Source organism: Lolium perenne, chromosome 4 (genome assembly GCF_019359855.2).
Source record: "Lolium perenne isolate Kyuss_39 chromosome 4, Kyuss_2.0, whole genome shotgun sequence".
NCBI classification, from domain to species: domain Eukaryota; kingdom Viridiplantae; phylum Streptophyta; class Magnoliopsida; order Poales; family Poaceae; genus Lolium; species Lolium perenne.
This window is the reverse complement of record NC_067247.2, coordinates 123,119,570-123,134,057: the sequence shown is the minus strand read 5'-3', so window position 1 is coordinate 123,134,057 and position 14,488 is coordinate 123,119,570. Positions and strand designations below refer to the sequence as shown.

Here is a 14,488-nt window from a genome sequence, read left to right as displayed (position 1 = left end):
CTTATGTGAAATACAAGGCTATTACATTCATAATCGGGATCCCCGGTCCCAGTGGGCCTTCAGCTCCTTCTCGAGACATGATTCCATCCGAGAAACAATGGTGTGAGCAGGACCTCTAGCAACATCATAGTACGGGATTAAATCCCTTTCAGTGTTAACCACGGCTCTTAAATCTAAAGATGGATGGCATGCCAATATGGAAGCAAAAGCAAGCTCAGCACCAGCTAGAAGTTCTTTCCGCACTAGCAGCCGAATCCTTTCTGGAGACTTGAATCGGGTGAACAAGCCAGACAAAGCTTCGGGTGCTTGATCCAGAGGAAACAAGGTATGCCAAACCATCGTGAGAAGGGCATAGTATTTATCAAAATAGTAATGTGCCTTCATCACCCGGTACATGAACTTCGCCATAATGACGGCCTTCAGACGATGCTGCCATAAACCATGTGTTGGATGCGCAACGTCGGTCATCGCCTCAACCTCTTCATGAATCTTCCTGTCCTCTTCAGATGCATCCGAAGCCACGACTGGAAAAGGAACGAATGTTAGAACATTCAAGCTATACCTGGAATCAGAAGGCAGGCTAATACTCACAGTTCAAACTTTCGGTAGCAACATGAAGACCATCAAGAGCGTATTGTTCAACGGCAGTCGCTATTTCTCCTTTCTTCTTCACTAAGGCAGCCATCGCACGAAGGGAAGTAATGTCTTTATTTAAACTAGACACCTGATCACGTAACTGACGAACAAGGCCTGATTCATCGTTACCCGAGGAATTTGGAAAGAGCTCAGCACGGGAAGAAGATGAAGGAATCTGCAGCACGTCCTCACTTCAGACCAAGCATTAATATAAAAAAAGAAAAAACTCCCATCGGGAGCATTGAGTGCACATCATACAGGCAAAAGGATGTTTGGCAACAGAGTCGAATTTAAAAGTGTTACGAGAATATTTACAACAAATCAAATAACAGTTCAAGGGTTAGCCGACGTTGAGAAGCCGGTTGGCACAAGTTATTGCCGATCTCTTGAAAGGCTCAAGGTTGACTAGATGATTTTCATCATCAACAGGCAGCGCCTTGGAAAACTCTTCCAATTCCGATCCCATCCCGTGGCCCATAAGCAACTGGAAAGTAAGAACCGCACCAAACAAGCGGTTGTGACGTTTCAGTACCTCTACAGGTTCGGAGGGATCGATAAGGAAGGCTTCAGCCATCTCGTCGAGAGTCTTGTCCAGCTTCGCCTTAGGGAAGATCATCGAGTATAACTTCGACAGCGCTCCCTTGGACTTCTGCAGCAATTTGAGGATCTGGACATTTGACTCAGCAGCAAGTGACAAGGCGTCGGCCGTAGAATCCTCCCGAAGCTGATGACGACGACTGACAGTTAAGTTGGCGGCCTCTGAAAAAGAAAAAAAAAGAATATTAGTAATCAATGGAGAAAGCATCAAGAAAGAGGCGGAGCACTACAAGGATTTTACCCAGTAAACCCTTGATGGATTCGCGGAGGACACCCTCCTTCTCATCAATCGCAGCCGCCGCTGCACGCCTGGCATCTTGATCATCCTTCATTTGACGCTTCAGCCGACTTACTTCTTCCTTCAACGAAGTATTCTCACTTTTGGCATCGGCAGCAAGTCTGTTGGCTTCGACCACCTGATCAGCCAAAGATTTGACGGCCTTCCGAAGTTGAGAATTTTCAGCTTCGAGACGAGTAAATTGTTCAGCAAAATCCGCCACAGCATCGACTGTAGCGTAAATTGGCTGCAGCCAGGAAAAAGTCAAGAAGAGTAAGGTGATGGAATTCAGCAAAGCTTGACAGATTAAAGTACTTACGCGATCGCGGCCAGCCGGCGGCGTGGGAGCATCATCGGAAGGAATAACTCTCGACACTGGGACCTTCTCTACACCCGTTCGGGATGGAGGTGTCGACTTGGCAGGAGAAGGGTTTGATTCTTTAGCCGATGCTGCTCTCTCAGAAGCTAGTTTAGCCCTCTTTGCGAGAGGAACATCGTCGTCATCATCGGCAGAGCTGTTTGAGTACAGCGTGCAGTTAGCATACAAGGTGACAAGAAATGAAAGTAGCAAGAGTATAAATGCTCACAAGTCCAGGTCATCTTCGTCCACGAAGAAACTAGTTGAACCCTTCTTAGCAGGAGGAGGCGAAGCAGCTTCGTCGGCATCATTATCTCCTCCTTTAGGACTTGATTCAGCCGAAGTGATAAGATCATCATGCACCTACTTGCGACGTCTGCTCTTGAGAAAGGCGTCATCTTCAGCAGTTTCTTCCTCTTGGACATCGCTGTCCTCAAGGGCGTACTGGGTATCCTCGGTTCCTTCAGAATCGTCATCGTCATCCTCTAACACCGCTCCGCTCTCGGGTGAGGGAGGATAACAGTGGGCGACAGCGGGAACCTGCAGAAAGATAGCAAAACGTGTAAGGCACAAACAAAAAGAAGGAGTAGTGACAGTAAACGAAGGACGAAAAGGTTACCTCGGATGGAGGATGCTTGGAGTCATAAGGAGGGCGCGCCGATGTCAGAACGATGGTGTCCTTGGTGCTGAGGCATGTTAGGCGACGAACTTCGTTCTGGAGCTCGCCTGCCGAAATGTCGGCAGAGTTGACCCTCGACTTATCGTTTTTGCCAGCGAAAAGCCACAGCTGGTGAGGGCGAGACATCAGCGGCTGCACTCGACGTTGCAGGAACACTGAAACTACTTCAGTACCGTGCATCATCATGCCTCCTGAATTCTTCAGAATGACAACTTGCTTGAATAGCTCATCGGCTGTCGCCTTTTCTTCGGGAGAAAGGGCGTTGTTCCAAGATTTCTTCTTGTGAGCCACCAAGACATCGTCAAAAACGGGGAGATTTGAACGCCGCCCAGGAATGACAGGGTCCCGAAGGTAGAACCATTTGTTGCGCCAGCCCTGGACGGATTCCTTCATCGGATAGTCGAAGTAATCGACCTCCTTCCTGACGACAAAGCCGATGCCGCCAACAACGGGGGGGGGGGGGGGGGGGGGTGCTATCATTGTGACGCTTCACATAGAAGATCTTCCTCCAAAGGCCCCAGTGGGCTCAATGCCGAGGAAAGCTTCACAAACGGTGACAAAAATGGAAAGGTGGAGGATGGAATTTGGGGTCAGCTGCCAGAGCTGAATCCCATAGAAGAAAAGAAGGGAGCGAAGGAACTCGTGCGCCGGAAGAGAGAGGCCACGGAACAGGAAAGCGGCGAACATGACGGTGAAGCCCTTTGGGGGACTCGGGCGAGAAACCTGACCTGGGAGACGAACGTCATCCTCAGATGCGGAGATGAAGCCGAGGGCGCGGAGTTTGTTGATGTCGCGGTTGGTAATGGCAGAGGCGCTCCAGTCGCGGCTAACTTTGGCTGCCTCCGATGTGCTGCCGCTCTTCTTCTTGCCCATGGTGGACGAAGCTTTTGATGGAGAGGCAGAAGGACAGAAGGCTTGAGGGAGAAGACGAGCAGTGAGCGGGGTAAAAGGTAAAAAGAAAAGAGGCTCCCTATTTATCCCGTAAGAATTTGAGCCCAAACGTGGCCATAACTCCACAAAGCATCGTGGGGAGACGAACAGATCTGACTGTACACGTGGCACTAGAAGAAAGAGTGGAACCGGCGGCCCATTACTCCCACGTCGCGCGAAAAATGAGGAGACGCCTCGATCGCCGCGCGTGCATTAGTTAAAACCTAAAAACTGCCCGCGCAGAACTAGGGTGGGCCCGTCAGGTAAAGTTCCATCAATTGGCCCACAGCAGTTACACGTGAAGTCAAATCCCATCAATTGGCCCAAAACTGTGATGTCATATAAAAAAATTATTATTAAAGGCACTCGATGGAAATATAAAAAGTCATCGGATGAAGGATTTGAGTCCACGCACGGATTGCAAGCATCCGAACCTGGACTCGGGGGCTACTCCCATCGGGAGCGCTGACGCGCACCCGATAAAAAGGAAGACTCGATAGAGTGAGCAGTTGAAGGAAAAAGGACTGAGTCTGCACTCAAGTGATTACACCCAGACACTCCCATCGGGAGCGCATGATGTACATCTAGTAAAAGTTTTTTGCACTCCAGGATCATGCCCGGGGACTTGATTCTGTGTAGAGTAACGTTGTTTTGCCATCGGCAGTTAACCAACAAAAGTTGGGCACGTTGCTCATTATCCTTTGCGTGAAGAAAATATATCGGATGACCTATGAAGCCTTGCGAAAAACTCGGCAGAGGAAAGTATTCGAGTAGTACAACTTGAGTCTACGCACGGATTGCAAACATCCGTACCTAGACTCGGGGGCTACTCCCATCGGGAGCGCTGACGCGCACCCGATAAAAGGAAGATGAAGCATAATCAAGATGAATAAGAATAATGAAGGAGAAGAATATCATGAGAGGACATGCACTAGTCTCTACCCGAATTATCTTCGGCTAGACACTCGGGGGCTACTGACGTGGGCATTACCCTTCGAGTAACCGACGTTACCCTATCCTGTATTGACCAACTGGAGGCCCATGAAGACACCCGAAGGCTAGATGGGCCACTAGGTCGGTGCACCAGAAGATCCCTTGACGGGCAAGACAAGGAAGCGAACGAACAAGGAAAGATTGGATCTAAACTATTGTAAAACTAGTCGTATTCGGTTAGACCTCTTGAGACCCGGCCTCCTATATAAAGGCCAGGAGAGGGGCTGCCGAAGGACACACGAACAATCTTAGCAATCTTAGCCAGGAAAAGCTTAGAGCTAGGTAACCCTAGCAACAGCAATCTCGCCTAGATCTCAGCCGAACTATTCGGCACCCCATTGTAACCCATTATTCTCATAATCAAAGAACAGACAGGCAGGACGTAAGGGTTTTACCTCATCGAGGGCCCCGAACCTGGGTAAATTGCTCTCCCCGCTTGTCTGTGAACCGATGTCTCGTGTCAGCCTACAGGATTCCGTCAACCCTAAGCCCCTATCGGAGGGCATTGACGAGGAGTACCCTCGACACTAGGGTTTGCCCCAAACCAATCTGAAGTCCAACTCCAAAACTGCCATAATAGGGAAACCTAGGTGGAGTGGGATTGCTCCCCTTCCTTGTCCTTTGGCCGGCCAACTAGGTGGAGTCCACCATGGACTCCACCTTCCCACTTGGTGGGTTGGCTAGGGTTGGTGGAGTCCCTCTGAGACTCCTCCTTCAATAGTGATTTTTTCCGGATGATTCTAGAAACTTCTACAACCTTCCATAAATACACCGGACCATTCCCAAACTTGGAATGTGACTTCCTATATATAAATCTTATTCTCTGGACCATTCCGGAAATCCTCGTGATGTCCTGGATCCCATCCGAGACTCCGAACAACATTCGAACTTCATTCCATATTCCATATCTACTTAAAACGACATCAAACCTTAAGTGTGTCACCCTACGATTCGTGAACTATGCAGACATGGTCGAGACTCCTCTCCGACCAATAACCAATAGCGGGATCTGGAGATCCATAATGGCTCCCACACATTACACGATAATTCAATGATCGATTGAACCATTTACATACGATACCGATTCCCTTTGTCACGCGATACTTTACTTGTCCGAGGTTTGATCATCGGTATCTCCATACCTAGTTCAACCTCGTTACCGACAAACACTCTTTACTCGTTACCGTGGTATGTCATCTCTTGTGACCTTGTCACATGCTTGCAAGCTAATTAGATGTCATTCCACCGAGAGGGCCCAGAGTATATCTATCCGTCATCGGGATGGACAAATCCCACTTTTGATCCATATGCATCAACTCATACTTTCCGAATACTTAATCCCATCTTTATAACCACCCATTTACGCAGTGGCGTTTTATGCAATCAAAGTACCCTTCTGGTATAAGTGATTTACATGATCTCATGGTCGAAGGACTAGGTAACTATGTATTGAAAGCTTATAGCAAGTTGAACTTTAATGACTTGATCTTATGCTACGCTTATATGGGTGTGTGTCCATCACATCATTCACCTAATGATATGACCTTGTTATTAATAACATCCAATGTTCATGATCAGGAAACTATGATCATGTATTAATCAACAAGCTAGTTTAACAAGAGGCTTACTAGGGACTCTGGTTGTTTACACAACACACATGTGTTAATGTTTCCGGTCAATACAATTATAGCATGAAGTGTAAACATATATCATGAACACTAAGATATAACAATAACCAATTTATTATTGCTTCTCGGGCATATCTTCAACAAAAGAAATACCTGCCTAATACATGTAGTAGACCTTGTAGGATGGCCATCCCCAAGGTATCATGAATTATCTCGATGTGCAACCATATACTGATTTATTTGTAGTGTTTAGTTGACTAAATTCATAATTGAACGGAGGTACATAAACTACGCTTTAGTTATTTTTGGAAAAATACAAGGAGGTGCCCTGATGGTGTGTATGCCCAAAATAATGACCAAACACATGCTCTATTTCCGCCTAGTACAAATTCAATAGCCCACAAGTGTTGAATCCAATCTAAAAAAATTCAAAAATTGGAAAACTTGCGCCAGGAGTCACAATATGGCTTGTAGTCCGATGCAAAATAATAAACTAGTCATATGGTGGGTTGAGGAAAAGAAACTTTAAAAATCATTTCTACCATGAATGAGTGAACCTGGTGATGGCAAAATCTATGGCACACTTCATGATAATGACCCCATTTTTTGCAGAGTTGTGTATCTTGTGAAGGCAGACAACTTTGCAAACTAGAGCTATTTAATTAGGGAAAATGAGTGGGTTTTTATGAGATGGATACCATAAATAAGGTGCACAATGCCCTCCCCTTATTTCTACCCTCCACTCTCACCACCCGATTCCAAACCCTCCACCCCTTTCAAGCTCCACTATCGGGTTGCTGAGAAGGTAAGAGGCGCTCCAATCTTTGGCCAGCGGCGGCGGCAATGCTACTTCCTCTTCTTTGCGGAGTTCACCTTTGCATCCATTTATGACTATAAGTAAGCACACCTCAATCTTCGTATGCTTCGGTTAGATCTTGGTATGGTAGGGAAGATCTAGCTAGATCTTAGTGTGCTAGGGTCCGAATTAATGTAGCATTGGTAGGGTTGATATATGTTCTTATAGTATAAAGGTTCATGAGATCTATCACTGCCATGTGTCGTGTCTTGTTCATCTTTAACTTGTAGCTATATAGATTCACCTCTTGTGGGAAATCATCTTTGACTCATAGGTGTATATGTACCGGTTGTGTAAAAAGTATATTCCAAAATATCTAAAAATTCCAAAAAATTAAATTTTGGATGTATATCTTGACATTCTACGTTCACATAGTAAGATTCGCAAAGAAATGATATTTTTTATGGGTTGCGTAAAAAAGGAAATTCCCGATGATTCAAAATAGCTTTTTACGTGACATGTTTTTATGTTTTTACGTAGGCCACACAAAATGTCTTTTTTCCACAAAATTGTGTGTGTGAACATAGAATGTTCAAATGTAAATCCGGGATTTTTCTTCATAATTTTTCAACATTCTCGAATAAACATAAAAAGCATTTTTCTTAATAGGTGCATTTAGACCTATGAGCCAAAACACCATGTCCTACCTCTTGTGTAAAATATTTTGTCTTTGCATCCTATGTACTAGTAGATTAGCATGTTGTTGCAACGATATGTGGTGAGTGGTGAATGTAGGACTTGATGTGTGAAGATTTTACCCAGGCCATGATCTGCGTTGGGGACTCATTAACCCTTCCTTTATGGTCGGTTCACAACCAAATGCTGAGACCTAGGTGGTGCAACTGCCAGTGGAGGAGGCCCTCTGTCTATCCTGGTGGACAAGGTTGCTACAGAGGTTGCGACAAGGATTTCCGCCCACAAAGAAGACAAACGCCAAGAACCGCATTGACACTAAGAAGGCTACACAGAAGGGGACAATGGAATTGCTCCCCTTCATGTCGACCTACCTGGCCAAGTACTACTACACTCTGTAGACCTGACCTGTGGTGGCCTTTGGGCCATGAGCAGGGAAGCATGCATGGAGGTTATGATGATGATGTACACTTTTGTTCTATCTAGGGCATAAAAAACCTTTGATGTCCTGTATATTTTGATGAGGTTATATATATACTAAACCTCTCAATTGATGATGAATTTGCGGTGTTAGGATGACACCCACTTTTGTAGGTTGAAACCATAGTTGTAGTGGTAGGATGAACTTGTGATCCTCTTATGGTAATGATCATGCATGCCCCTCTTAATTATGATCTGGTTTGAATTGTGATACTTTGTTATGATTTCATTAGTGCTTGTGATGCTCGAGCTTACTTGTACTTCCTATGCCATTTTAGTGGTATGTGGTGTTAAGAGGGAGGCACCTAGGAGCATTGTTCAATTTTTTCTTTCATACTCCCGAGTCGATCCTCTCCCGAGCGACTCCGGGGAACCCTAGTCCGCCGCAGCCCATCGCCGTCCACTGCCATCCTGGCCGCCACTGCTGCCCTCCCTGGCAGCGGTGGCGGCGCCCATCCCCTCGACGGATGGTGGGTAGGGGAGGCGTATCCTGGCGGCTCCTCACGGGAGGAGATGAGAGGTCGACTCTGGGGCGCAGGGCGGCGTGGCTCTTCCTGACCGGCGCCTGAGGATCTCCGGCGGGAGGCATTGGCGAGGAGGGGTGTGGCGCCCATGGAGGTGCCCTGACATGTGATATCCGGTGGTGGCTGCGGGCCGATCTGGTAATCGTGGAGTTAGGTCGGTGCTCTGCACTGGATCCCCTTGACCCTCTTCTGCCTTCTCAGCTTTGGAGACGACCAGCGGTGTGGGGACCTGCTAGTCTTGCGAATAATGGCGGCGGTCCTTAGATTTCTTCTCGCGCCAACATGCAGATCCACCGGTGCCTGCCCTCATCGATCTGGCGGATGTGTCGTGTTCCGGAAGACTCCGCCGGCACTCCATTGGGCGAATCAAGCCTGGAGGTTACCGGATCGGGTGGAATTCAGTCGAGCGCACCCATGTTTTTGCTCTGGCCATTTGGTTACAGAGGGAGCGCTTCGAAGCTCTAATGGCGGTTATTATCATGGAGCACGTTTTCGTTCCGTGGAGCTGGCGGAGAATGACATGGAAGCCGAGATCTGTGGTCTTGCAATGGTGACTCGAGTCTGGGTGGCGAGGAGGAATTGGCTTCGTGGTCGGTGTCTTTGGAGCAGCGGCATGTGAGTGGGGGCGACTGCACAAGAGAAGTTCAAAGTCTTACCTTTTAGGGTGAATATCTAAGGTTGTGCCTGGCAATGTCCTTGTTGAAGGCACTGCTTTGAGAGTTTGGCTGTTCTTCAGGGTGAAAACCTAAGATCTATGATCGGGTGACGACAGCGCTGGTGCACTGTTACCTTCTTGGAGGCTTCTCTTTTGGAGAAGCTGAACTTCTGGTGCAGTCATGGTGGTGTTAGTGTTGTTATTTAAAAGATTTGAACACTGTAGCGGGGCTTTTCTTTTTTGGTAATTCTTTTTTTTGTTGGTCGTGTGCATCCGCAATGTCACTAGGGCAGTGCGTTGTTGGAGAGACTGGGTGTAATTGGTATCTCTGTGATATTAATATATACTCTTTGTCAAAAAAAATGGAGGACCTGCCAAGATCAAATGAATGGTTTCTCTAACAACAGCTAGAGAGGATATGATAATTTGGTGGACGCACAAGAGGATTACCATAGCATCTTGGCTGGTCATGCTATTGCTAATAAGGAAATGGTTAATATGCCATTGGCTATTGTACCTATGCCTATATGCAAAGGAGAACCTCAGGTTTGAGAGAGTATAGGCTGGAAGATTTCATCATCGTTGGCCTCATCATGGTGATTGTCAAGATCATGTTCTTCAGATTCCTCTATGATTGGATGCTATAGGCAATGGCATGGTAAGCTCACCTTGTTTGTACCATGGTAATAATATGGAACCTCATTTGTGCAACCTAACATCAATGACGTGCATCACCCGAGCCAAAAAGATAGTGCGCAGTCTACAAAACAAAGGGGCAATAGTTGCTTACCTATTGTAGAAAGTTCCTTCATAGATTGCCAAACAAAATTCACGACGTGGTCCGGAGCTTGTTTTGGACTGGCTATGCATCCCAGGACATGTCCCTCATAGAAAGGCCCATCATACCAAACACGCCTTTGAGGAATTGCTTCGAGGTCTCATGCATATGAGTCTGGGGAAACTCCCATTTGCAACTAGTTGCACCCGCAACCCATTTTAGTTGGCACACTTCCATGCTTCCAAAAAATGCAAACTAAAATTCTAGACAAACATTGTGTTGTATCTTGTGCATCTGTGAAGTTTCATCCAAAAATATGTCAGAATGTGACCTGTGTAAAAAAGAGAAAATATACGTAAATAGTGTCACGTACTATTTACACATCATTTGTTCTTTTTGTGTAGGTCACATTTTGAATTTTTTCTGGATGAAACTTAACAGATGCACAAGATACAACACAATGTTTGTCTAGAATTTTAGTTTGTATTTTTTTGAACCTTGGAAGTGTGCCAACAAAAAATGGGGTGCGGGCGCAACTAGTTGCGGAATATCCTCTCTCGTGAGTCTGTCTCAGTCTTCAATCTCTTTACTCCTCTCATCCTCTATTTATTGTGGGTAGTTATATAGTATATATTTTTGGATCCCGAGTTCCAATGCTCCTTTTATTTTTTTAAAATAAAAAATCATTCCTACAATTTTAGAAAAATTATAACTAAAAACCAAAGAAAATATTCTAGATGTAGTCAATGATTTATTTTCAAACGTGTAAAATCCCGATTTGAAATACTTTGTATTACAGCTACATAAAAATGGGAAAACAAATATGGTTCTGGCTCTAGTCAACAATGCCTATTTTGAATGATCCAAAATTTATCTAGTTTTGTCATTTCTGTGTAGCCTAGAATTTAAACAATTTAGCTTTGAAAATTTGCATGTTTATAGGATAAATTATCGACCACATCTAGTTATTTTTCCAGATTTGTTTGAAACCTGTGAATATGATTTTTTTTAAAAAATAAATAAATAAAAATGTGTCATTGAGTTTTGTAGCAAAAGAAATTTTTCGCTAGGTACAAGGCAAATCACATTGGCCCTTCCTTTCGGCCTTTGGTGTGCAAGCCGAGCGGGAGGACGATCGTACGCGGGTGGGCTTTGACATTATTTCTCCTTGCTGGGCTCATGCTTCCTGCCTTGCTGGGCCTTGTTGTTCGCAAGAATCAACAAACTTACTCATCAGTTTCGCTCAGTCTTGAACTTGCACAATGTGAACTTCATAAGTGTGTCGCAGTCGACTCCACGTGAAGCGTACACTTGGGCACCACGAGGATGGAAAAACGTCCCGGCGACGGCGACGCACTGACGCGGAAGCTAGGCTCGTGCTTTGCGCTCCAGTGTGGTGTTGCCCAATAATTCCAGATAGGACGAGACGCCGCTCGCTGTCGCGTGTACCGGCCTACCCGGCTGTGTCGGAGGCCGGACGATAAGGCCAATGACTGCTGCGGCGACCTCGCTTGGCCGGGTACATGCATCCGCCGCCGCGCGCGCGCCGCTGTTCTCCGGTCTCGTGCCAATCTTCGGTAGTTTTTGACGTTTCCACCGCATCTAGATATTTGTTGAAGCAACTATGTCAGTGTGCTGCCAATTACTATAGTATATAAAGACCAGGCAGAGCGAAAAGCGAAATGCACACACTCTGCTTCCAATTCCAAGCGATCTCATCTAGTCTGGCCATGTCGTCGTCGTCGTTTTCACTGCCGTCGGAGCCGCCATCGCCGAACATGGTCGGCGTCTGGCTCTGCCAGATCTCCTCCCGGCTGCACGGCGGGCGCACCGAGCTCGAGGCGTCCAGCAAGAACGGCGCGCAGGCCAAGAAGGAGAAGGCAGCCGATGCAGCTGCGATCGGGGCCAAGGATGGCCTGCCGGTGGTGGCGACGTGCCGCGGCGGCGCGGGCGCGGTTATGCCGGAGGCCACCGTCTGCCTCCTCCTCGACCGGTTCGCGCCAAGCTGATGATGCTTCAGCCTCGCTGATGCACGGCGTGCTTTGTGTTTTTATGGTTCTACTACGTTTTGTACATACGGATCGTCTTGCCTGTTGTTTTTGGTTTAATATTTCCCTGTTTTGCTGTTCCCTTTCGATCTTGCCTGCATCTTGAATTCCCGATCGTGAGTAATAGAGATCTCTGAATGAAATCGACAAGCAGGTACTAGGATCGACGAGGTTTCAAAGAAAGCACTTAACGTCACGGCTTAGGGACTGATTGCAAGCAACAAGGCTTGAGAAACCTGAATTTCTCGAGCTTTAATCTTGATATGCACCATTTTCTAAAACGAACTCCTTCTGTTCAAATGGGGTCTCGGATGTTTCAGGCTTTGCCCAAACGAGCTGCAGACGCTCCACGTCACCGGCTCACTGCGTGATGCTGCCCAGTGGCGGAGCTTCAAATAATATCCTGGGCGGGCCAAACTAAAGGAGACACAAAAAATTGCAATTGTAAACTATAGACTTCAGTAGACATGAGCATTAGTCAATACTCAGCACATTTGGTTCAACGGATCATATACATCTCACATTAGGCCTTGAAAACCAGTTAGGTACAAGGAAATAATAGTAGGGACGGCATTTAACTAGTCTTCCATAACGTCATTTACATCATCTCATTGCCTTATCATCTCATTGCCTTTTGAAAAGCAAATCAATCAATTCTTCTCTAAATAGATCGTCTAGTCGCCGCTGCTGGCCGTAGGCCATAGCTAGCTCTCTGCTAGCCTGCGCCTGCTGCCTAACTAGCGTCACGGATGAGCCGCTCTCTGAGAGTGACGAAGTGGAACGAGAACTGCCGAACGCATGAACTGCATGTCTGCCTACCTCTCACGTGAACTAGGTTGAGTTAGTGGGCTTTATCGATGCTGCATAGGTATAAAAGTTGTTTTTCCTCCTGGGTAGGGCGGGCCATGGCCTGGTTTTGCCCTTGAGGAGGATTCTTGGAGACACTCCCTAATCAACTGCGCTATGGCGAGGTCTGTTTGGGCTCTGTCTGACGAGGACATTACTGAACACGTCAGTATGAATGAGGACCCGTCTGCGAAGCAATGGCTTTTCGTAATGATGGAAACTCTCTCGCGAGATGATTTTGCTAGAGTCGCAGTTACCTTGTGGGCGATATGGTATGCGCGACAAAGGCTTATCCATGAAGGCGAGTGTCAAAGCCCGCTGTCCACTCACCTTTTCATTCAGAGGTACCTCCAGGACCTCTCAATTCTGGCTAGAGCAACACCGAAGAAGGACGCAGTCCCTGAAGTGCGTCATCCGAAGTGGATACCACCGGTAGAGGGGTGTGCCAAGATTAACGTTGATGCCGCCCTAGCAAAGACACGGCCGGGAGGGGCGGTGGGAGCGGTCTGTCGGAGTGCAGATGGTTCCTACCTGGGGGCCTCGAGCTTGACCGTGGAAGGAATCACCAATCCTTCGGTGCTGGAAGCCATGGCGTGCCGCGAAGCCCTGGCTCTGGCCCAGGACCTGAATCTACGAAGGATTACGGTGGCATCTGACTGCTTGGCGGTGGTGCAAAATCTATCTCGACCTTTTGCAGGAGATTACAGTGCTGTGCTCCATGAAATAAAAGAGACCTCGACACTCTTTGAGAGGGTGTTGTTTAGACACGAAAGTAGAGTTTCAAACACTGAAGCGCATAGGCTAGCTCGTTCTGTTACAACGGGCAATGTTGGACGTCAGGTGTGGTTGCTAGAGCCCCCGGATGGTCTTTGTATCAACACTTATCTTTATGAATGAATAAAGAGCCATGCGTTCCCTCAAAAAAAAAAAAAGTAGCATGGCTCAGCCGCCCTCACGGAATTTCTTGGGCTATGCGATCAATTGGTGTCTGGTACACTCAAAAAAATATTTGGTGTCTGGTAATATTATCGAGATCGAGCGAGCGAGACTGCTTCAGTTGTGCATGGGAACGTGGAGGAGAGTGTTCTACCTGTTCGATCGGCCTGCAGATTTGGCCATCTTGAGCTCGGCCGGCAAGCTGCACTAGTAGAAAAAGGCCATTTAATCTCGGTTCATAACGGGCTTTAGTCTCGGTTGTGTAACCGGGACTAAAGGATCGAGACTAAAGCCCCTCTCCTTTAGTGCCGGTTGCTTACCAACCGGGACTAAAGGTTCATCCATGTGGGTTCCGCGCGTCGGGGTGAAAATGTCTCCAGGTGAATTTTCTAATTTTATTTATTTTAATTTTTTTCACTCCATTTTTTTTCTATTTTTTCGGAATTTCTATTATTTCAGTTATTTGCATAGTTTAGTCTCTATCTCTAACTACACTTATCTCTAGTTAAATTACTTACTTGTGGTCAAACTTCCCGCTCGGTCACCCATCCTCCCACTACTCTAGCACTAGCACGCTTAATTTTCGAGTTCCATTCCGTCCCACATCCAAATGCTTCGTGCGCATGTATGTGAT

The 14,488-nt window shown here is 46.7% G+C and overlaps 3 protein-coding genes across 3 annotated transcripts; 2 read left to right on the top strand and 1 right to left on the bottom strand.

The window, feature by feature from the left end:
• Nucleotides 1-556: 556 nt before the first annotated feature.
• On the bottom strand, nucleotides 557-2,673 carry LOC127347150 (uncharacterized). Its single transcript, XM_051373374.1, has 5 exons — nucleotides 2,488-2,673; nucleotides 1,475-1,757; nucleotides 1,169-1,395; nucleotides 725-811; nucleotides 557-562 (listed from the first exon to the last, which is right to left on the bottom strand). The coding sequence occupies exons 1-5, from the start codon at nucleotides 2,671-2,673 to the stop codon at nucleotides 557-559; spliced, it is 789 nt and encodes a 262-aa protein (XP_051229334.1).
• An 8,993-nt stretch (nucleotides 2,674-11,666) lies between these two features.
• Nucleotides 11,667-12,154, top strand: LOC127293798 (uncharacterized). Its single transcript, XM_051323457.2, has one exon. It carries the CDS (start codon nucleotides 11,707-11,709, stop codon nucleotides 12,031-12,033), a length of 327 nt encoding a protein of 108 aa, XP_051179417.1. The 5' UTR covers nucleotides 11,667-11,706; the 3' UTR covers nucleotides 12,034-12,154.
• Nucleotides 12,155-13,035: 881 nt separating this feature from the next.
• Nucleotides 13,036-13,815, top strand: LOC139839091 (uncharacterized). Its single transcript, XM_071829141.1, has one exon. It carries the CDS (start codon nucleotides 13,036-13,038, stop codon nucleotides 13,813-13,815), a length of 780 nt encoding a protein of 259 aa, XP_071685242.1.
• The last annotated feature ends 673 nt before the right edge of the window (nucleotides 13,816-14,488 follow it).